Source organism: Oncorhynchus mykiss, chromosome 12 (genome assembly GCF_057628025.1).
Source record: "Oncorhynchus mykiss isolate SJ-2025 chromosome 12, ASM5762802v1, whole genome shotgun sequence".
In the NCBI taxonomy this organism is placed as follows: Eukaryota; Metazoa; Chordata; class Actinopteri; order Salmoniformes; family Salmonidae; genus Oncorhynchus; species Oncorhynchus mykiss.
In genome coordinates, this window is record NC_143033.1 from 75933251 (window position 1) to 75958983 (window position 25733).

Consider the following 25733-nt stretch of genomic DNA (forward strand, 5'->3'; position numbering starts at 1 on the left):
TTCATACAGTAGTTCATACAGTAGTTCCCCATCCTACTAGGAGTAGTTTTGTTGACCAATCACTGACGAAGGGATGTAGATTTCTCTCCCCACCCCCCCCAAAAAAGGATTGTGCGCAAACAGAGGGAAAAAACCCTGCCGGAACACAGAAAATGTCACAACATTTCGTCTTAACACAAACTGTTTCGACTGGGAAGAATGCAACAGGCTTTAGCGCCCACACCACTTTTTCGAGCTGAAAGATGATGGCCAGAGCTTACCCATGATCTTGCACAACGATTTAAGTCAATAAGTAATTATTTTAGCCAAAGTATGTTACATTTGGGCTTGAAGTGACAAACCCAAATTGCCCACTTCATGCTAATCCATTTGAATGCCGGGTTTTGTTCCTGTGATATGACATACAAATTATTACAAATTATTATCAGACTACATTTAGTTTCAGGGCTGGACTTTAAATGAATGTTACCACCCACCAGCATGCAATTGTTTATCAATCAGAAACAGCTGCAAAGTTATTCCTCTTCGCAATTGAGATGAGACAAACAGACTGAGCCATGGAACAAATTACAATAGAGGGTTCAAACTTGTGTTTTTGCACCCCCACTTTTACCCAGAAAATTATCATAATCCATTGGATAATATGTCAATTTTCAGTTATTTTTTTAGCTGGTCTGTAATAAAAAATATACATATGACCATTTTATTAATGTATATTTGAGTGATATGATAGCATTTTGCAAACCTGCTTCACCCCAACATAAATGGTTTTGACCACTAAAGTTTTGCTTCACTACATGCTCCAATACTATCATGAGCAAAGTCATTGTAGCCTATCATTTCACTTCCACTGTGAGAACCATGAGCAAGGGCTGACTTGGCATTACTGAATCCTGCCAGAAGCCTACATACCAAAGGTTGCACCGTGTTCATTACAACGTAGAAAAATGCATATCTGATATCTTTCAATAGTCCATATTACCCAAGCTTCATCTTATTCTTTCAAACTACTTCTATGGCGGATTTGCAACTGCAATTTATGGAAGATGACAAAAAATTTGGCGATAACAATAGATGGCAAAGTCAAAGATAGCCTCAGATGGAAGTCACTGGCCTAAGTTAACCCTAAACCAATGCTTATGACAAAGCCAGTTCCAAAACCGGCCAATCTTTTTAACACGGTGTAGTAAATAACAAATACAAAAAGAGAAACATCAGCTAACATTAAATTACTAGCTAGCTAGCTAATGTTCACAATCTAGCTAAGCTACACTGACAGCTGTTCGTGCCCTATTTGTTGATGTTTATCAACTCCAAGTGGAAGTTGCCACACCTAATTCGTGAATATGTATACGTAGCCTTCTTCATTCCTCTGAGGTAAAACCTAAACATGCATTTCCCCCCTAGGACAGGAAATTGAGTCAAAACAGTGGCAGCAATTTCCTCTGGGAGGCCCTTTAATAAGCAGGAGAGCAGGCATGCATGCGGTGGCTGTCTTCCTAACTGCTCCAATTGAGTGAGATCCAGCCTGCACTCTTGTGCCAGTCAGTTGATTAGGGAATGCCTTGCAGATGTGCTGATTAGTAATCCTGTGTTGGGGGAGCAGAGCTGTGGTGCTGTCTTTGGTTGGCCTGGTGCTGAAGGGAGTGCCGCTTCCACAGTGCTGAACTGAAAACCGCTGTCCAGCGTTCTGAAGTGAGCACACCTGTCTCCTGTGCTGAGGTGGGTGGCTTTGTCCATGGTGCTGAACTAGGTATATCTTGGCCCATACTGTTCTATATGTTTACTAATGATCGACCACTAGCATTAAACAAATGTCTGTGTGTCTATGTACGTTGATGATTCAACATTATACACGTCAGCAACCACAGCTAGTGAAATCCCTGCAACCCTCAACAACGAGTTGCAGTCAGTTTTGGAATAGGTAGCTAGTAATAAACTAGTCCTGAACATATCTAAAACTAAAAGTATTGTATTTGGTACAAAACATTCCCTAACTTCTAGACCTCAGCTGAATTTGGTAATGAATGACACGGTTGTTGAGCAAGTTGAGGAGACTAAATCTTTTGGTGTCACCTTGGACTGTAAACTGTCATGGTCAAGGCATATTGATTTAATTGTTGTAAAGATGGGGAGAGGTCTGTCTGTGATAGAGAAATGCACAGAAATCTTAACACCACAGTTGACCAAACATGTGCTGCATGCCCCAGTTTAATCTAATCTTTACTATTGCCCGGTGATATGGTCAAGTGCTGCAAAGAAGGACCTAGAAAAGCTACAGCTGGCCCAGAACAGAGCAGCACATCTTGCCCTCATTGTACACAGAAGGCTAATGCCAACAGTATGCATGTCAGTCTCTCTTGGCTCAATTCTTGTTTTTGTGAGAAATATTAATCTGTTGAATTCTAAATTGTCTGTATAATCAATTTACATATAGCTCTAACATACTTACCCCACTAGACATGCCACCGGGGGTCTCTTCACAGTCCCCAGGTCCAGAACAAATTCAAGAAAATGTACAGTATTGTATAGAGCCATCATTGCATGGAATTCCTTTCAATTGAACAGCAAAAAAACGAACAAAGCAACACCGAACGGCACAACGTCTCTCAAAGGTGACCATATATATACATGTGGACACCCCTTCAAATTAGTGGATTCGGCTATTTCAGCCACACCCGTTACTGGCAGGTGTATAAAATCGAGCACACAGCCATGCAATCACCATAGACAAACATTGACAGTAGAACAGCCTTGCTGAAGAGCTCAGTGACTTTCAATGTGGCACCGTCATAGGATGCCACCTTTCCAACAACTCAGTTTGATGGAAATTTGCCCCGGTCAACTTTGACCCGGTCAACTGTGAGTGCTGTTATTTTGAAGTGAAAAAGGTTGAGGAGCAACAACGGACCAGCCGCGAAGTGGTAGGCCACACAAGCTCTCAGAATGGAGCCGCCGAGTGCTGTCTGTCCTTGGTTGCAACACTCACTACCGAGTTCCAAACTGCCTCTGGAAGCAACGTGAGCGCAAGAACTGTTCATCGGGAGCTTCATGAAATGGGTTTCCATGGCCGAGCAGCCGCACACAAGCCTAAGATCACCATGCGCACTGCCAAGCGTCAGCATGAGTTGTTTACAGTTCGCCGCCATTGGACTCTGGAACAGTGGAAATGTGTTCTCTGGAGTGATGAATCACACTTTACCTTCTGGCAGTCTGACGGACGTATCTGGGTTTGGCGGATGCCGGGAGAGTGCTACCTGCCCGAATGCATAGGGCCAACTGTAAAGTTTGGTGGAGGAGGAATAATGGTCTGGGGCTGTTTTTTATGGTTCGGGCAAGGCCCCTTAGTTCCAGTGAAGGTAACTCTTAACGCTACAGCATACAATAACATTCTAGACAATCATGTGCTTCCAACTTTGGGGCAATGACAATGCCCCCGTGCACAAAGCAAGGTCCATACAGAAATGGTTTGTCGAGATCGGTGTGGAAGAACTTGACTGGCCTGCACAGAGCCCTGACCTCAACCCAATCAAACACCATTGGGATGAATTGGGATGCTGACTGCGAGCAAGGCCTAATCGCCCAACATCAGTGCCCGACCTCACTAATGTTCTTATGGCTGAGTAGAAGCAAGTCCCCGCAGCAATGTTCCAACTTCTATTGAAAAGCCTTCCTAGAACAGTGGAGGCTGTTATAGCAGCAAAGTGGGGACCAACTCCATATTAATGCCCATGATTTTGGAATGAGATGTTTGATAAGCAGGTGTCCACATACTTTTGTAATGTAATGTATGTGTAACTGATGGATGCACACACACCCACACACCCACCCACAAATTATTATTCTTTAGTTGTATTGTTTATTTTGTGTGTGTGTTTGTGTCTTTAGTTTTTTATATATAAGTCTGTATAGTCTTTGATAATGTAATAAATGTAAAAGTATGCAAAAGTATTTTTGTCTGTAATGTATTTTTTGTTATGTGTCGGAACCCAGGAAGAAAAGCTTGTGGCCCTGTCCATGGTGCTGAAGGGGGTGTCCTTCAGCCCCACATATGCCCATGCCTCTCACGGATTCAGTGTGTTACAAGGTTTTCCAGCTATGCCATTCATACAAATGTATGACAGCTTGCAAATAAACCTTCAAAGCTGTTGTGCTAACAAGGACAATATAATAATGACTGGCAAAATGTGGATCAACAAACATAGATGACAGCCACCAATGTTGAGATGGTAAGACGCGGTCACCGATTCTATTGTTCACTTACAACACTTCTTACCTTGTTTGTTTGTGCCAGGTGTGTGGGGTTTGTCAAGCATACATGCATTAGGCACTCTTCCCTCAGAGAACTGACATTACTTTATTTTTGCATCATTTATGTAGCTTCAGGGTTAGGATGGAACAGAACAACAGTCCAATGTCCAAACATGAGAAAACCTGGTGTAACTTTTGGCATCCTGCCTTCTGTCAGGGTATCTCTCTATTCAATCTGCATCGTGGAAGTTCAGCTTTACAGCGTAATTTAAATTTAAAGGCAATGTTCCCGCTTTAGTGGAGATTGCATTCATGGTAAACGTGCATATGTCGGCTCAATCTGAGATTACCTTTGAAATTTCTATTGCGGAATCTGTAATGCTTCAGTTGTACAGATTGACTAGAGCCTTAACACGTTTAAACTTTGCCTGTGTACCTCAGTTTTTGTGTCAGCTTAACAGATTGTATAGAGCCCTAATACATTTAAACTTTGCCTGTGTACCTCAGCTTTTGTGTCAGCTTAGCAGATTGTATAGAGAGCCCTAATACGTTTAAACTTTGCCTGTGTACCTCAGCTTTTGTGTCAGTTTAACAGATTGACTAGAGCTCTAATACGTTTAAACTTTGCCTTTGTACTTCAGCTCGTGTCAGCTCTTGTATTGCCTGTAGGCTTTCGAAATGAGTTTCTTGAACATGTTGTACCCTTCTCACTCTGTCACTTGCAAAACACGTGGACTACATATGCATTGGAAACGTCCAGAGTGACATGCCTTTTCTGCAAATGCACTGAAATCCCAACCAGAGATTTCTCACCCTATGATCGTGGTAAATCCTGTGCATTTAATTGTCTTACAATGTAAGTAACTAGCTAAATCAACACATGTTGTATCACTGGTAATGGAGAACCATAACAATGCTAAGCAAATATGTACGTATTATGATTAACAACTGCATAAAACCTCCCAGAAAAGTTTGATAAATTATTCAAATAATACCTGGGGCAATGGGTAAATAAATGTTAACCATGAGAGTAAGTGTTTCCATTATCATCGTTCATTTCAAGTAACACATTCAGGAATAGGACAGAAGGCTGTTTAACAATGGAGGCTTTCCAAATAATTTAATGTATGATCTACACTAAGAGGTGGAGCTTGGATGACAATCTACATAAAGCAGACCAAAGTTGCATTCTGGCAGATAACTACTCTCAATACACAAAATCCATTCTACTGTGTATACTTTACTGTGTACTATATGTTTACATTACAAACCACACACCAGCAACCGCGAACCCAGTAAGCATTCAAATCAAAAGGCTATACAAAACAACATGCATACCTGATAAATGGAAATTGTCCAACCTTTATCAAACGTTAATTCCTCAGACGTTTTTGTGAATGGTGTTAGCTGATTACATGTAAATGAAACTGCTGGGAGATTAGACAAATCTAATGAAAGCTGGTCTTTACATGTGACTTGAAGGAAGCTAGTACTGTACAGTTACCTCCAAGGGAGACAGGTTGACTTGGTCTAGTGGGAACAGACTAATTCATCTCCTACTTACGGTTTATTGTTCATGCAAAATTACCATACCTCACAGAATATGAAGATTATGTAGACAATTCTCCAGAGATGTATTTCCTTTTCATTGCATGCAAGAGCAAAATAGAGAGGAAATTTGCAAGGCTTCTGATAGTAATCACAACGAAAATGTATGCATTATAGATTGGTGAAAAGAATACATGAATAAATGTATCACTTAGGTTACAGTCAGAGGTGCATAGTCAAACAACATATAAAAATAACATTTTATCTTTCATAAAAATCGATGATTCAAGGAACAACGTGAAGTAGGTCTCTCATTAGCGACATTCCCCCATGACACAAATGGATCATAAACTCATTGAAATAAGGCTGTCGGAATAGTGAATCAGTTTTAGGTCATTCACATGAAAAACAAAAGGAGAGCCGCACACTCTAGGAGCTCAGATGCAATAATTAAGTCATTCATATAACACATCTGATAAAAGATTAACAACCTTGTACAACTCACCCAACTGTGGCCTTCCATGTCATTGCAATGACGTCGGAGTGAGTCTCTTGTAGCGAGCAAGATGTCTTTCTTTAAAAATCAACATGATAATTGTTACTCTCAATACCCTCATGAAAAACGTACCTTCTAATTAGGCTGAGAATATTTTACTTTGCTGACAAATGAGAGGGGAGACCAAACCCTCATAGGAGAATAGGAGTTATTGATGGATGGGCACTAAGCCTAATTAAGAAAATAAAGAAGTGCAGCATCGTATGTGATATCTAGTGAGTGTATAATTGGTGAAAAGTTATTTTGAGAACTTAAGTGGTTTATATTCCAGTTGCAGAGTTTGAACACCCCTGGCGTCCTCAAACCCTTACATTGACCAATCACTAGCATGTCTAAAGCTAACATTACCCTATCCCCTTACATGAAGCTGTTATCAGATGCATCAGGCCAGGCATTTTTGATCACCTACTGTACCATGAGTTTTTAGATTTTTCAGAGCATAATAATTGCCCCCGAAGGCATGCATCACTGAACAAAGCAAGATGAGGGACCACTGCTGCCAGTTTCAGGGCAAACGTACATGATTGTGTACAAAGGAAAATAGAACATGAACAGGGAGATAGTAGCGAGTCTATCGGTATGGCAACTGTAATCAACAGACAGTAAATGCAGTGAACTGTAATATTTCCATTTTAAAGGGCATAGTCAGAAACATTTATTGACTACAAAGTGTAAAGGATAATATTGTTCATAATGTTAGTCACGTCCAAAACAAGGTTTTGTAAGTGAATTCTTCATGACTTACTTGAGGGTTGGGTTTTGATTCCGACAATGCTCACTTGCCCATTAAAGGCACCCGCATACTAGATTCAGTTTGCTCCCAGCAGAACTAAGCTGGGCGAAGCGAACATCTGTGCCTCGCATAGTCCTTTAAAAGACCTTCACTTGAAAAATTAGAAAAAAGAAGCAACACTACTGTTGAGATGCCATAGCAACAACATAGCCAAACAACTTCCTCAAAATAGTCCGAATTAATAAATCAAGAAATCTGTAATTAATTCATTTGGACTTTTTTGCAGGGTTCTTAGTCGCGCAATTTTAAATCTAACTCAAATGTTTGGTGCAGTATTTCTCAGGTGATTTGTTTTGCATGAAAACTAGTCATCTCTCATTGAATGACAACAAACACTTAATTGAAGAATACCATCCATAGCTCCCACTCCTACTAGGAGTAGTACTGTTGACAAATCATCGAAAAAGGGGTGTAGACTTCGGCTACCGAACTTCGAGTTGCCTCAAAACGAACAAAAATGTCACAAAATGTTGTCATAATATATACGCGAACTGGTTTGACTCGGAAGCATGTGACAGGCTTAGCACAATACACAGCTGAAATGATTGCACTCTAGCCATTCCTTCTTCAGAACACACAGACAGAGAGACAGACCTGCCCATTGGGACATTGGATCTGACTTTAAAACGATAATTGCACATTTTTTTAAATGACAAATACTGCAATAAACACCTTAGCTAGACATAAAATTGCACGACTTAAACCTCTGCAAAACATGTCAAAATTCATTTCAGATATCTTGAGTTATATTAGATTTATTTTTACTATTTTGAGGAAGTAATACTGTCTTTGTTCTATGGTGGCTCCTTGGGGACAAAAATCTGTAAAAGCCACATCGAACCACACCCCCAAGACTGAAACTCTTTTTTCTTAATGAGCAACAGAGAAACACATGCAGAGTCAGTGTGTTCAGTCGCTCTTTAAGAGGTTTGTTTATGTGGCCTCCAAGAATCTAATTCACAATACATACTGACCACACCTCTGACAAACATAATTAATGATTGCTGGCAAAAGGTTAATATCCACCCAGCAGAAAATGAATCAACACTGTATTAATGAGCCCATTACCAACAATGATGGATCAAGAAATTAGTCTCCTTTAGGAGGAGGAGCATATCGGATGCAGAGAGATATTGATTGGGGAAAAAAAATGCTTCTTTATATAGACAACACTTTGTTCTGCTGGCATCAGAAGGGTGATCCCAGACAATGCAGGCCTCCGTGCACTGTAAATAGTGTTGTAATTGATACTCTGAGATGAGGATGAAAAACAAGCTCACCCCTTCCCCTCCTCTACAACAGCAATTTACTTATTTAGATCACCCCCACTCCTACAGTGATCGCTAGATCCTAAACGTTCCATGGCTCTAGACAACAGTTTACTTATTTAGACCCCCCCCCCCCCCCCCCCCACTCCTACAGTGATCGCTAGATCATAAACGTTCCATGGCTCTAGACAACAGTTTACTTATTTAGGTCCCCACCCCCCCACTCCTACAGTGATAGCTAGATCATAAACGTTCCATGGCTCTAGACAAGATCAGTTTAGTTCATGTAAATGATATGCTGGATCCTCTTGAGATGCATTCTATTGTACTTTACAGGAATTGTTTGTTTCCATTTGAGATTACGTTTCGCTTTTAGCCAGTCAAAGTAAGATTGGACTGCAATGTAGCTAACTAGAATGATTATTTCTAGACATGGCAAACTACTGTACTGTGTTAAAAAGGACCCTTTCTCCTAACATATTTGATGACAAATTCCTGTTTTTAAAAGGCCTCAATCTTGAATAACAAAACAAAATGACGTAACAGTTTCACTAGAGAGAGAGAGAGTAAGGGCTAGATTCAATCCGGAATGTGGAAGTAGCGCGCTACAGCACGATTGAAATTTAGAGGGTGTTTCTCAATATGCATACTACAATATGCATCCACACTCTCATGCTCCGAGTGCGTTCTCTGACGACGTTCTCTTGAATACGTTCTTGTGAGGACGAGAGTGTGGAGAACGCATAAAACATAACATTTGAGAAGCACTCACATTCCCCCTACTGTATTACCTCAGTCTAGACCTCCCCGTTCACTGAACCTTCTTCCAGCCAGGACAATGGACAACAATAGACTAAACAGTATATACACAAAGCAACCGTTTTACTTCATAACTGTCAGTTAGCTATATGTGAATCATAATAATGTAGCTAACCAGATAGTTTAAAAGGCAAAATGACCTAAAACTAATATTATGCAAGATAGATGTAAATTCTTTGTGAGTAGCTAGTTAACAATTCTTCGTGGCTAGCTACTGTAACAATAGTAGCTAGCCAGTTAGTCCTATTGACTTATTATGGGCTTGCGATCTATGGTACGTACGCAGGTAAAAATGCAAAACTGAACGCAGCATGTATTTATTAACGTGTCAAGATAAAATATTCTAGTCAGGCAACATATGAGATGTGAATAGGCAACATTTAATTTCAAAGTCAGAGTGAATTTTCTCTCGCTTCAACTCAAATAATGGCCGCCATTGATTTCAATAACATTTTGGTCATTTTTTAAGTGGCTGCGTCATATTTCTTTGCACACTTTCCATTAAAGCTTGCAAAGTACGTATTCGAGAAGTGCTCTCCGTGCTCCGTTTCGCATACTTTGGATTTGGACACATACTCCGACCCTCCCGTGCTCCAACTTGCAGGCTCAGAGCACGATAGTGTGCATTTTGAGTAACACCCAGAGACTGCATTCATGGTAAAAGCTGCATACAGAATGTTGTCAGAAATTACCTTTACATTTCAATTGCACTATAAATCGGATCTTCCATGCTCCGGATTGTATCCAGCCCTTAGTTTATCGTTTTTTCCAATGGTAGATTTGCATCATTGTTGTTTATGTTCATGCCTTAATGTTCTTCTCCGTCATTCTATGAGCTAGGCTATGTGTATAAAGAGCTTTTTTTCATTGGACAGTAGGCTACTGTGAAGTACTGCGGATGCCACTTGCGAGGAAATTATACATGGTCTCTTTTATCTCCTTACAGGTATTGAGTGACAGACATTCATTTGTACATTCGGGGAGCATGATGACGGCAAAACAATAGTGGTTGTGATGAGTGGGCGAGGCTCCTCCCGTTGTCTAAGTAGAGCTCCTCTCTCCTCTGTCTCCTCACACCACCACCGTGCCGAGCCAAAAACACCCCACGACCCCCATAGGGAGAAACATGTGGAGGACAGCTTTGCATGCCTTTCATACAATGGAACTCTCACAAGGCGTTTCAAAGCACTACACTACTCCACCGACTGAGGACTGTACTTTGGTACACAAAGAGAAGATACTTACATGCTTTGTATACATTTTTATCTGTTTTCATGACACGTTAGGTGTCTTTGTCCTTCCACGCGGCATCTCTGAACAATGTCCGAGGGGAATTTATGTTTTAATTGGTAAAACAACTATGAATTTGAGTCCATCAGGGCATACAGATGTTGGATCTTACTTTGATCACTCTGTTGAAGTGAGAAACCAAGGAGGTGTTTCCTAAAAGTATGATTGATATTGTGTGTTTATAATGTCAACTTCTTCTCTCCCCATTTTTCCTCTCAACCCTCTTGTTTAATCTCTTAGTTGTGCAGCCCTAGTTTCTCAAGCACACTGACTCAGCAGATTGTTTTTTTTGCCTTAATAGCATGGACCCTAATTAAAAGGAAATAACTTCTCCAAGCAATATCTGAAAGTTTGCTACATATTTAGAATGGAAAATGTTTAAATGAGTTGCCAGAAAAAGAATTGCTTTTGTGTGCAATATAGTGATTAGCTAGCTAGAATATTTTGTTTGTGATTTTTTGGCAAATGAAAAGTATTATTTTTGCAAGAAATCCCATTTCTCCACCTCTAAGCATATGCATTCAATGCAGTTTCTTCATCAGAGTAAAACCAACACACTATTAAAACAGGCAGCAGAATCCCATTATAATTTGATGATTTGATGCAACCTACCATTTTCCCCAAAGTAGTCAAACTATAAACAATCTTATTTATGACCCCGCATTTCTGTTCTAAACTGAACAGAGAGAGTAGTGCTAGACAGAAAGAATCATGTGAGGAATGAGAGAGTGTGCTCCGGGGACGGAGAGAGAGACAGAGGTTCAGAGGAAGACACCAGGGGATATCGGCACAGGGAAGCCTCAGTGGAAGGTGTGACTGGGAAACTGAGGCTCTGAGGTAAGTGTTCATGCTCAGTGCTCGAACGGGTAGTATAGTTCTTACCTTGATTGAATCAATTGCTCTGTGTAACGAGCTGCTGCACCCAGCCTCCCCTGGGTGACAGGGAGGCCGGCAGAGAGTGAACCAATCCAGCCTGTCATGGCCGACCAGGAAACAGGGAAGATGAACAGTGTAATGCATCATAGCTGTGGGCGACCATTGATGTGTAGAAGACTGTATTTATTGACTCATTGACTGCATTGATTGTCTCAATTGATGAAAAGTCCAGAGACAGTAGTAAGACAGCAGACAGACGCACAGAAAGCTATGCAAAAAGGATGACGGTTCTTATTTCATCGAGTGAGACATAAAGTAACATTTATAGAAAAGCAAAAAAGAACTGCAAAACTCTTATAATCTGTGCCATGTATACAAACCTGGATGAAGATGAGCACAAGTGGGTTGAAATGCGATGATGTACATAATGTTTCCTCAACAGGTTGACATATTCCAGTCAGATACATGATACTCTCAAAACAATATGGGAGATTTACTGGGTAAACCTGTGCATATTAACATTTTGTCTGAAGCAAATCCTCAATTTGACATTGACACTGATGTTCCAGGTTTACTTAATTAACCCATTTATCTCTTAATGACAGAAGACTGCGTGGCACCAGATGTTTGTTAACACCCTTCTGTTGGGTCCTCCTCTGTTGTTTTTCACCTCATCGACTTAACAATAACAGGAGAACCCCATTGGCTCGTAAATTCTCACTGCAAATTTTTTTCCGTTGTAGTTCTGTCACATTTATCATATAATAGCTCTATATAAAATAGTTTTTAGAATAGTTTTCCTCCATTTATAATATACTTTGTGCACACCTCAAATACTGTTACTTCAGATTACTGGGCATAGGATACTTTGCATGGGTGTGACATTTACAGTAATCCCTTGATGCGTGTGAGAAATACAATTTAGTTTATACACCATATGCCAATTCCAGCTTCACAAATGATGATATATAAAAACTATTTGAAATATATGTACTGTACATTCGTTTAAAACATGTGCAGGTCAACAAAAATATTGATTCTGAGGAAATGAAAGCTATGCTTTGGTAAACTTGGATTGACAAAAAAGGAATAGTCTCCATTTATAATACATACACGGACAACCTCAAATACGACATGAGGGTCACGTCAAGGGATAATTGTACTGTAAGATTCATTTATTTTCTTTTATCTCTACAGAGTGTTGAAATAAATCCTCCAGAATACTTCATGGCCTCCGTCATCTGAGTAGTATGACTGTTTTGTACTGTACGCTGGTGGGTGTGGGTGAAAGTGCAACAAACTGCACGGAAAGTAAAAGGAGAAGAAGCAGGCAGAATACACCCTTAGGGCTCAGGAGGTAAGGACACTTAACTTATCGCATGCATCGTCATAGTCGACATGATTCATATATCAGCTCTATGTTTTTAAAACAAAAGGAATAAAATCCTCTCCCCTTCACAAATATAAATATAATTTTATGTATAGTATGTACAATAATGTTTTAGTTTTGAGGGAGAGAATAGAAGCATATCGGTAAACTCTTTTTTCCCTTTGGATGCAGACACCTTCTCAAAGACAGCCATGATTGATTGACGTACTCAAGCACTCTCTCAGAGGATGAAGCGGTAGGGACAGACAGTGGATGTGTTATTGAGAAAGGCTGGTGGTGTAGCTGTGGCTGTGACGTGGGGCAACCGTCTGTTAGTTCTGAGAGCCCCGAGAGTCACTGCCCTCCTCCAGCTCCCACTCAAAGTTCTGGCCAGTCATTTGGTAGAACATCATGTTAAAGGGTTTGAAGAACTTGTGCAGTCGGCGGATAACGTCCGGGTCAATTTTAGGGTGAGTTCTCCCCTTAGATTTGCCAAGACATCTCGGGGTGCTGCTGTCCTCTGGCTTCTTGAGACAAGGAAATCCCTTCGTTTTGTTGAAGTAAAAGTGTTTATCCGTGACGATTCGCTTGAGTCCCAGAAAGTCCTGTACCTTGCCCATCTCGCCAGCGGGATCAACGATAAGCCTCTCTCCACTGACAAAGTGCATCTGGGCGAGAGGGAAGTACTGCATCCACGTCTCCAAGTGGAGCGCGTAGATCCCTATACGTAGAGCACTCCACGATGCATCTATTAGGCCCAGCGTCCGGTTCTTAAATGCCAAAACCTCAAAGGTTGGGATCTCAGGTTTTTTGGACAGAGTCTGTGTGTAGTCAGAAATGGCCCTGGTGACAGGGTTGCGGACCACAATAATTAACTTGATGTCCCTGGCCATCGTGTGGATACGTTTTGGGGCGTGGCTAGTCACAAAGTAGCTGGGTGTCTTCTCCATGGTGATTTGTCCCTCCAGCGTCGAAGGCATCAGATCTCTGTGAACACAAAGCAGCAGTTACCTCAGCTCTGTTAATACTGAACTCTCTGCACCTACTGCAACACAAATGAGGTACTCAAGGACAGGGTACAAGCAAATTTGGTATTTAATGAGCAATAAATTATTTGAAATTACAAGTGAAAATAACTGTTATTATCACTGGACATTATGTAGCGAGGAGAAACATACAACTTATTTCATCTGTAATATGTGCAAGATAAAAGAAACAGAAGATGTAACGGCAAGTGAGCAAGTATGCTCATTGCCTAATTGGCTCCATCTGTGTTACTCCAGGAGCTGTTTTGGAACTTTAATAATGAGTTCACTGCATATCATTAATACTGCTGGTGCCTGGGGTATTGTTTTGTCATACATTTATTCTGTGTGCTCCACACTGTGTGCCTGCCTTGAGTTCCATTCCTTAGCATTCACTCCCACTTCTGCGTTGTGTGCAACACACTTATTCCTTTTCTTTCTTAAGGTTAGAGGCTGTTCATTGAAGGGAATAGTGATTAATTACACGATTCTTTGTGATAATTTGTAGTAGAACAGAAATGCCCCTGCCTTGAGAGATTTATCTCAGGGATAACAGGAAACCATTTGCCAGTGCCGCAAATGTTATGTTCAACTTTGTCTCTGGGACTAAGTTGGGGGATAAATCAATGTGGAAGCAAATGTAATTCATACATACGAAAGAGAGATTAGTTCCTACAGTTTCACTGTTTACCTCTATGGATAAGCATTATGCTTACCTCCAGCAAATCAATATTAAATGTTTACATTGTTTTTCATTGCAATCCATGTTCTATTTGTTTAGACATGATTACAGTCTAAATTGGCCACATTAAAAGCTGTGAATGGTATAGCCTTTATATACTTACACCAAATAGAAACATGAAATATAATACAAGTTTTTGAACACGGTACTAAATGCTATTGATTTGATGTTTTACAATCTCCTTGCTGTATACAAGTAATTATAGTCTTAGTCATGCTATATTTTCTTTGAATTTGTGAAATCTACATCTCATTATTATTACATTCCTTCAAAATAAATGATTCCACTTTCACAGACACGAAGAGTACAATGTTTGATCAATTTAGATGGTCATCAGCATAGACCTAAGATGGTACAATATAGCCACATCCATTGTTTGCATCCACGACGCATTCTATATGAACTGTTCTCTTTGCAAAGAATCCAACTTACTGGGAGAAACAAATCAAGTGTTATGTATATACATATTGACTCCCCTCACACCACATAAACACACACATGGACACTGGCCCTCAAGTCTCACAAGTGGTCTGTTAATGTCATTTCTGTAACAGTATTGCACTCCCGATGGGTAATTTCCCTCTGGATTCTGTTTTGCTCAAGATACTATAGAGGCTGTGGCTATTTCTTAAGCTGTAATGGGATTTAAAACATACCTACAGATTGCATAGTGACTGGAAGGAGTATTAGTTTTCATTACATTCCATCAATGTTCCACACTTCCTCAGTGGGGTAATGAATGGCTAAAGATTGTTTTTCTCCCTTCAAGGTCTTCAGCTGATGGCTATTTAAAGTAAAGTCTAGAGCATGTTAGATAGTAGCGAGGGTGTGCCATCACTGTGTATGAGAACTAAAGCACAGAGAGAGGAAACTCAATAAAACACACCACAATGAATCGCCTTGAAACAACCTATGTACGGCACATCCTATATAGAACCATAAGCACAAAATAGCACGCCTCAACAGTAACGTGTCATGCCTCTTTGACACAAACATCCCATTGACAAGACAGATACATTATTCTCAAGGTGACCTCTTCTATATAAAAGTCAGCCACATAATAGGCTATTGTCCTAATCAGGCTTAATTAAAAAATATATATATATGGAGGTTGAACAAGCACGCGATACCTTCATCTCCGATTGAGGTCGAACTGATTGAGAATGAATCCGTCATGGATCGTGTACATCGAAAATGTCAGTGGAACAGAGAGGCGGAACAGAAATCACAATGCTGATAAACAAGCTAATTTTCCTGCATGCGCCAGGCAGATGACTCCTCTGGCCTTGCACTCTGGCGGAACTGAAGTAAACAAGAGCAAAAAGTTAACTCTAATTTCTCTACGCATCAGCTGTTGAGCTCAACTTGGGTCATTCAGGTGGGTAAGTAAATAAAACACAGAACGCTAAAGAGGCCCGGCGAACCATCTGCTGTTTACTCAGTTAGACCACATAACACATCTCTTAGCATTTACCTCTGTACCATAACGGCAGACCCTCTAATTTATACACTGAGGGCTGGATTCAATTCATAGCGCGCTTGAAATGTAAATGTAATATCTGATTGAGCCAGCATATGCAGCGCTTATTGTGAATGCAGTCTCCGCTAATGCGGGAACATTGTCTTTACACGATAATAGGGCTACAACGCCGAGCATCGGCAATACGTATTGAATCCAGTCCTATCTAACATAAGTGTAAGGACTTCCCGTTTCCTGAAAGACAGTGAGTCACTCACGTCCTGCTCCTGAAGCATACGGGATACAGTGGTTATATGACAGTACAGTACATGGTGGTCGTGCTTGTATCAACTTAGACAGGAGAAAAAAACTGTGTGACTACTACATGTTATGACAACAAAGCTGCAGTTCTCAATATGAGAGGGTAGAAAAGGTCATTTCAATAAGTACTTTGAAAGCATGCTGCTCTGAAGTAGCACATTGTAAACAGGAAAAAGGTTGTTTTTTTCAAATTCATTTTCATTTGCTGCTTTGAAGTTAAAAGCAATTGAATTGCTTCTCGTCATGATTTCTAATATACAGAGGGAAAAAAGAGGATGACAGCACTGATCATTTCTGTCAGGTGTTTCAAACTCATGCAAATGGAATGTCCTTTGAATCCTCCAACCAATGGATAGCTACAGATGTTAGGCCAAGACTCAGACAAACACCTATTGTAAATATAGTTGCTTCGCCAGGTTGGGTGCCCCTATCTGTGCACTGTGAACTAGGTATAGGTTCACCCCACCGACCATCACAGCTTTAAACCATTTCACATAGAGACAAAATGAATGCTACATTCACACGTCTGGAGCAGTTACAAAACATTCAGGAAATGCATATTTCCTTTCAACACACAGACTACCAACAGTGCCATTTAATGTCCATCTCTTAAACGTCGACTGAGGAAGTATTCTGCTACATTCACTATGAGTGGGCTCTGGAACATGCCCATGCATTTCCCTCAATGAATATGTTTCATTACGCCCTGTCAAAACCATTAAAGAAGAAAATGTTGAGGCATGACGAGTTGGGGAAAATATTCATTTGCATCCCGGCCACTAATAAGGCCAAGCTGTTTCTTGGTGTATGGAAAACATTGCTGCTGAGAGGCTTGGTCATTTCTAATAAAACATTGGCACAGTAATAAAAGCTGCTCCAATCTCTCATTTGGCTTCATCGTGGCACTGGTACTGAATCGAACTCACAAAGCCATGTTATGTCAATGGTATTTGTACAATCCCTGAGCAGTCCACACACTGTGGGTCCTATCCAGGGAGAAAACAACATTTTATTTTTTTCTCGTGAGGAATACTGTAAATGGACTTATTCTGTCTTTGTTAGTGGATGAAAGCATTATTTTGTAGAAGAAAAGCGGGGGCATTTTGCAGCTGTTTTCTGGCACACTTCCATCTCCCAGCTTTGGAATTTTACTTGGTACGTGGTAATGAGCACAACATTGGTGTACAATTTGCTAGTGCGAAAATAGAGAGAGGTGAGTTGAATTAAAACAGAACACAGACTCCCCGCTGTAAATAAGCCCATTATACTGCAGAAGAACAGTGTGCTTCAATGGAAGAGTTAACTAGAGAACTGACAGCTGGTCCTGATCAAAACCTTTTTCCCGCTCACTTCTTGAGATCCCCTGAAGACCATTCCACTTCCAACAGTGGGGGAGCCAGGCACTTTCTCTACCCACAACAGCAGACCGGCGCGCTGAGATCTGAAGCAATGTTCACATTCTCTTTGGACATAGAACATCATGAAATAAAACAAAGGCAAGGGGGAAAAAAAACTTCATGGATCCTTGGAATATCATAATAAACTGCATGATTAGGCCATTATTATTATACATTGGGCAGTAAATTAGCCTATTTTTCACAAGATTAAAGCCAGAGGAGGAGAATAGGAGCAATCGCATTTCAAGGATTCAGAAGATCTTATCGGCAGCTTTCAAGTTCATTTTCTGTATCACTCTTTTAAGTTCTGTGGCTTAGATCAGAAACCGAAACCGTACTCTGCAGATCCATCCCTAAGAGAAAAATATTTTCAAACATTACTGTTTTTATCAGCACTCAAATACACAGGTCTACAATACTGGTAACATGCCCCTCATTTGAATATATACGTTGTTACTTCTAAATGTTCCTCACTTGTGTTTGTTTATGTGCATTTGGATGAACTGAAGAGAGTGCTTCAGGCTAAACACATACAATTTGCTCACAATAGCCCTTATATTATACGATTGGTGTTGCAATTACAACAACAAGCAGATGTGATGGCCTGTATTCTGCTTCAGAGCACCGCAGTGAATAGACAAGTACAAATTGTCAGTCACCGTCATTGTCTCTCAACGTCATTTATTTACCATACCCAAACACAGTCAAGAATTTATTGGAATAAAATAAAAGCCCAGACAGTAATTGCTGGTCACACCTGAGTATGTCAGAAGCAAAGAGTAAAATGTGTATCCAGGGCATTTTTGCAAATCTGGTTTGGTTATGCAGAACCAATTAACAATATGACAGATTGAACTTGATAGATTTCCTATCCTGCATGGGAAAAACAGCTAGGAACACTCATCTGGCCACTTAGGAGATTTGGCTGCAGCTGACCATGGATGGAAGAAACTCCACACATCTCTCTCATACTAAGGCCTTTGCATGAGTGACGAGTGAAGGACATCTATTAGTGCGTGGATAAGCATGTGGGCATAAAATATATAAAACCACTTCACATCAGAGAAAGCCCCATATGGCTCATACCACCGTTCGAACAAAGTGACATAAAACCATCCATGGATAACATTCAATATATACCCATGTTAAGACATTGTCATCAACCCAGAGTGCTGTTTGACAGTACAGTGCACACTGTCATTGTACTATACAGTACATGTTTCACAACAGGATGTTTTAGTTGAATTCTTGATCCAGGAATCATGGAATTAAAAAAGCAAAGACTGAATGTTGATTAATAACTCAAATGGCTTTAGATTCTGAATTTGACATTTTAGTCATTTTACAGTTTGTGCATTAATCTTAAAATACTGTAGCTAGGTGGGACTAAGTCTGTGGCGGTCATTAGATTTTGTCGGCCTAAGATTGTCAAGGAAATAACTGCCGGTCTCACAGTCATTGACTGTAATTAACATAAACACATTTAGCATCTCCTGTCTTTCACGCATAGCCTACTGATGCAGATCTTTGGAACATCTACATTTTAAAAAGTCTAATAAATCAATGTAATATAGCCTACACCATCAAAATAAATCCATGATTTAAAGAATCATGATATGAAGAAAATGTAGTATATTTCAGAAGAACAGAATAGCATACTCTGCGTTGTCCTTATGTTAGGCCCTGATCTGGCTGTGCCATATGGCTGTGGGCTACACTAGTTCATTTAGCATTCTGTGGAATTATTTTCTATTATTTTATTGTATGATGAATAGAATTGAACATAACTGAATAAAATAGAAAGGACATTTTCTCCAAACGATTTGAGGAAGTGCGCACATGCGGCTATTCTGTTTTGAGAGGTTAACAAAGAAACAGGTACTATATGCTCAATTTAGAGTTATTTAGTTGTGATACAAATGTTGGGCTATATGTTTGATTTTTAATACATTATAAGGCTGCATGATTCAACTCTAATGATGATTTGAAAACAGTTGCATGAAAGGCATGAGCTCTTCTTTGTTTTTTGCACAGGCTGTACACACTTCATCAGTCTCTTGTTCACAATTTAACAAGCACTTGATAATGCCTCAAATTTCCCGGCTGAATCCCCTTTGTGTGGCCATACTCCCCCTAAAACAATCCATGCCTTTTGCGGCCAGTGGCCATTGTGCCCTTGGTCTGAATGTAATAATTATAATTCCCTTCTCCCCACTGCGTTCTGAACCACCTCTCACTCACATGGCACTCAGTCACATGATCGGGTCTTTCTCACAGGCTACAAGTGAAGACAGACACATCTGGAATGCGATTGCGCACGTCCTTATCCAATTCCGAGACACATATTGAATATATTGGAAGAACTGTCCACATTTACTTTTTGTCAGCCAACAAGATAAGTAGGCCTAACGAACAGCAAAAGCACTAGCCTATGTCAATCTAAAAGTTGACCTATTCTATTCTGCGGGAGAAATAAATATTCCAAACATAGTTCGGGACAGTTGTGGGAAGCGATAGATCCCAAATTAATACAACCACTAGCATTAAAAAAAACTGTTTTAAGCAATGAGCCTGACGCAACAGATGAGAACGTTTAGCTTAAAATGTTGATAAACTATTAGGGTATCACATTATAAGCGCAGCAATGTGCACACGGCAGTAGGCTATAAGCGCAAATGTTCCATTAGCAGGAAAACTTCATTCTTAAAAGTGACCACAAATGCGATTATACATGTTATGCTTTTATTATAAAGATGCATTTTTATGGAGAAAATGATCTTCCCCAGACTTGAAAATCACGCGCTGCGTATGTATGCCAGTTAGGCTCTACACCCGTTGTAAAGCGGATTAATGCGTTTCATTTTAAGATGTTATTTGGCCACTTTAGTTGTGATACAAACCTTATCAAAACATATAGGCTTAAGGGAGAGGCTACATGAGGTGTGCGACTATGATTTTAAAAAGTCGTTAAAAAAAGCATGCATCGTTTGCCTTTAGCTGGGCATCATTCACAAGTGATAATATATAATTTACAAGTGATAGGCTAATATTGTCACCCATCACACTATTCTTGATTTAATCTTGTCTTTACTGCCCCTGAACAGGCAGTTAACCCACTGTTCCTAGGCCGTCATTGAAAATAAGAATTTGTTAACTGACTTGCCTAGTTAAATAAAGGTTAAAAAACAAAACAAATACTAAATAATATGTGTGATACATTTGTTTTGATTTAGAATGGACCGTTGTCATGCACCTTTCTCGAAACAGGGATAGTGGAAAAAGAATACATGTAATCTATGCACTTAAATAGTGAATGAGGACGCTTTTCCCGTGGTTCATTCTCATGCCAGCCAGGTAGGCTATACTCCTGTTTTAATGAGAAGCAATCTGCTTAATATTAGGAAGGTTGAGAAATAAATATCGTAGGCAACATGAGCTCATGGGCTCTCATGAAGTGTTTGATTTGATTTTCGATTACATTTGCATTGTCAGTGTGATTAGAGGGACAATAGTACCAGGCAGTTAGCACGTTTGGTAGGACACTAATGTCCATCAGCAGCATCAGAGCTTGGAGAAGCCTAATTACCGTGACTAAATGGTCACATGGAATTTGACTGCCATCATGACTCGTGACTGCCGGTGTGGCGGTAATGAGGTCACCGTAACAGCCCTAGGTGGGACAACCACATCTCAGTCATAGTAAGTACTTTTTTCATCAATGAAGTAGCCATCAGCAAAGTCAGTGATAGTAGGAATAAGTCAAGTGTGAGTGTTAGCTCAGAATAACAATATTTTATTCATAGATTATTTATTTAACTGGGCAAGTCAGTTAAGAACAAATTATTATTTACAATGATGCCTACCCCAGCCAAACCCTAACCCAGACAACACTGAGCCAATTGTGCGCTGCCCTATGGGACTCCCAAATACAGCTGGTTATGATACAGCCTGGAATTGAACCAGGGTCTGTAGTGATGCTTCTAGCACTTAGATGCAGCACCTTAAACCACTGTGCCACTCGGGAGCCTCTAATAGCTTGTGCAATTCTCCTAGCCAGAACTATATTTGTCCACAGCACTGCACTCCAAACTAGAATTTAGAGTTGGCCAAGACTCAACTCACGCTCTGTGACAGTCAATTTGTTGGTGTAATATGACCGATGTGATATATCCTCTCTCCCACAAACTTAATATCAAACACTTGTTTACTGTTCATAGTGTATGGATTTAATACAAATAATGCTGATGATATCCCTGACAGTATCTGCACCGAGTTGCAGATAATTCTATAGTTATAAGTTTTGGATTTGTCATCATCTTCATCATCGTCCTTAATCATCTGTCTTTCTTTCTTTCTTTCTTCCTTCCTTTTGTATTGTGTTGTAGTGGGTGTTGATGAGTGCTTACAATATAGAGGTCGCATTGCTTTGAATGTAAACCCTCCATTCAATTTATTTCTGACTTGTCAATTGTTCCCCCAGTCTTCAAATGAGCTCATGATTCAATGTACTTTCTTTGTCTGTGAGAAAAGAACTGGCCTGCAGGAACCTTCAGACATTTACCATGTTGCTGAGGCATTATTTTTTACGTTTAAGTTATGAAATCAGGACACGTCAAGTTAGAGAAGCTACTGTAGATTCCTTTCATTCGTGATCAATTTAATTGGAGGTCAGAATTTCACTGCATTTTTGTCAGTTTAACCTGGTTTATCCCTAATCTGACTCAATTTGTATAATCACACTCCAAGTATGATATTGAACCTCCAGTTTGCCTCTGGTCTCTTTCTGTTGTCGGTTTATTGATTGCCCCAGGATATGGAGTCATTAATGGAATCACGCACATGGGACAATTCACAATACTCATCCCTTTTTGGTGTCTGGGTGAAACCACACGGAGGTTTGTAGACACAAAAAGGTCACGTAGAGTAAATACCTGTGCAAAGAATGTGGAGATAATTCACTCACCTATCAATCTGCTCCATTAAACCAGCATGATCAGTTCAATAGAGCTCTGAATGACACTTGAATTATTGAAATCAAATCAAATGAGAATTATGAATAGGGTTTAAGTCAGAGTTGTCTCTTAACTCTATTATAGCATGTCATAAAACATGTGGAAATCCCAGAGTTTTGTATACATCATTTCTAAGTGTGGAATACCATAGCCTTCCCTTCAAAATCTTGAGCTCTTTTCTGCAACTATTTATAAAGTTACTCAGCAAAGGGCTGCCAGCAAGCATTTTAAACATGCAGTAGTAGGTGGTCACTTAGAATGAAAGCTATTTGCTGCAATCTGAAGATGTCAGTATGTGTCCACATTCATTACGGAATTTGAATAATATTTCAAAATCCTATGCCACTCACAGAAGCTCTTCATATGCAGGAGGCACTTCAAAAATATATGTTTGACTAAATTAAATATATGAATGGAAGATATTTGTTTCTTAAACAGTCCTGAGAGGAAGAGGGGTTAACCTTGGTCAGAAGATAATGAGTTTTTATAATGCATTTCTGTTGCAGTGTCAAAACATGTCAGCACTGTTCAGTAGCTAAATCGCAATGTTTGCGCTTTACCTACCCACCTATTTAAGTAGATTCTTCCTATATTATTTGTATTAAGAAAGTTACTTAGACATCTGTATGCACGGCTTAGTTTCCCTGTCACAAAAAGAGCACACCAGGCCTGGGTTTAAGGGAAAAAGCAACATGATTACACCCTGGTGTTTATTCCGGAACATCTGGCTACAAGGAAATAGGCTGCTAAGAATGTTATAATCATGTACAGAAGGCCTAAGCCGCTCCATTAAGGACTGAACTGACCTATCAGTGGAACCTTTGCTAATCCAAATTGTGCTTTAGCTGGCACAGATTGCTCAATTCAACCAGTGAGCTGAAAATACTCTGAAAGGGTGGACCAGGTTTGTGAACAGCTATAGCCATTTACGCAAATACTTATCCGTTCGATTATCTCTGTACACCAAGACCAGTCTTTTTTTCTTTTGATATACAAATGTTCTTTGATGGCATATACAGTCATTTCCAGAATTATTGGCACCCTTTTAAAGATGAGCAAAAATACTAATACAAATAATACAAATACTGAGCTATATTGTATGCAATTTTTTTTTAAATTATATTATTTTGTACTAATACAATTGCTCAGATGAAAATATTTGGTTTAAAAAAAGCTACATATTTTTCTTTATACATGATTGCCACCCCTGTTTTCAATACCTCACCTTGCGACGATACCGGCACTGAGCCTTTTCCTAAAATGTTTTATGAGATTGGAGAACACATTGGGAGGGATCTTAACATAATCCACTTCCTTTGATATCCTCCCTCTACACTTATGGACTGCTCTCTTCAATTCAAACCACAGGTTTTCAAATCCGTTTCAAGCCCGGAGACTGAAATGGCCAAAGCAAAATAGGCTTGGGCGGTATACTGCACCATATATTGGGGTATTTGGAAAAAGCCATGAGATGTTTTTTAAATACCGTCAATGCCGTCAAAACTATTTGACATTTGAATATTTGTGGCTACGTTTTAAGTTAATACCTGCAGTCAACTTGTGCAATACGTTAGGAGATAAAACAGATTGCGTTCTTCATTTTACACTATGAAGCTTACAGTACCTTAGTCCCCCAGAACAGTTGAGCTAGTCGCATGTTTGTTTGTTAATAGAACAGCTGGAGAAAGCAGAAGCTAGTCAGTCCATAGCGTTCTATACAATATCTATCAGCGAGTCTCTGTTGTGCTGCGCATATGAGTTGATGAAGTTACACTTGAATGCAATTCACAACTACATGTTTGCCATAAGCTATCTTATAACGGCTTTCTGCCGTGAGAAGTCTGGATGAAATATCTGTACAGCTGCCATTTTTTTCCCCTGTGCTTTTTTTCTCCTCCGTTCTTCTTCCCTCTGCTCCGTGTACACATGCTGCTCTTCCTTCAGAAACGGCAGGTTTTGTTCATTTGCACAATTTCTCTCGTACACTTTCGCTTGTAAATGTCGACACTCATCGAAAAGGACATCTGCTAGCGCCTAGCTATATGCTTGTATAACCTTATGAACTGGATTCACCTGTCTTTGCAATTAGTTTATGTTCGCTTTCACACGTTAGCATTTAGCTAAGAACGTCTATGTGATTTCGCTATTACTTGTGATGATTTTGTTAGCATTGTGGTTAATAGTAGACCCCCAATAGGCTTCATTTTGTGTTTTTTAATGCCACCTTGTGTGTTATCCGGAGGTAATATCGTAAATTCCGGGATAGCAGAAGAACGGTATGGTGTTATAAAAATCTGAATACTGGCCAAGCCGGTCAATGAACCATTTATTAGTGGATTTTGATGTGTGCTTGGGGTTATTGTCTTGCTGGAAGATCCGCTTGTGGCCAAGTGTCACCCTCCTGGTAGAGGCAACCAAATTTTGGGCTAAAATGTTCTGGTACTGGATAAAGTGAATGAAGCCGGTTCCCTTAACAAGGGCCACAGGACCAGTGGAAGCACAATAGCCCCACAACATCAAAGATCCACCACCTTATTTTACAGTAAGTATGGGTTTCCTTTCTGCTTATGCTTCCTTATTTCGATGCCAAACCCAACACTGGTGTGCATGGCCAAAGAGCTCTATTTTCATGTCATCTGAACATAGCACTGGTTCCAATCCAGGTGCCAATGCCATTTAGCAAACTCCAGGTGTTAACATTTGTTGGATGACATGAAAATAAAGCTCTTAGGCCACGCATATCAGTGGTGGGGTTTGGCGTCGAAATGAGGATGCAATGCCCTATTACAAACTGCGTTCATTCATATAGACAATATTGCCCTAGTCAATAATGGGAATGAATGTTAACTGAATGATTTGTTTTCAGCTATTTAACGAAAGACATAACCTGTTCCTATAGAAGAGTTCTATAGGAATTCCTATAGTTTAATTCGTAATTTCTTAACTAAGTCATCAACATGCTTTATTGAAAGATAGTGTCACGTCTACTCCTGCTCCCCCTCTCTGG

General features: G+C 39.9%; 1 protein-coding gene across 1 annotated transcript in view; it reads right to left on the minus strand.

Moving 5' to 3' along the window:
* Positions 1-11563: 11563 nt before the first annotated feature.
* Positions 11564-25733, minus strand: part of LOC110538264 (heparan sulfate glucosamine 3-O-sulfotransferase 4) — a 91858-nt gene continuing 77688 nt past the window's right edge. Inside the window, exon 2 of the mRNA XM_021624979.3 lies at positions 11564-13757. Coding sequence (XP_021480654.1) covers positions 13103-13757 — 655 coding nt within the window. The 3' untranslated portion in view covers positions 11564-13102. The remainder of the gene's footprint in view (positions 13758-25733) is intronic.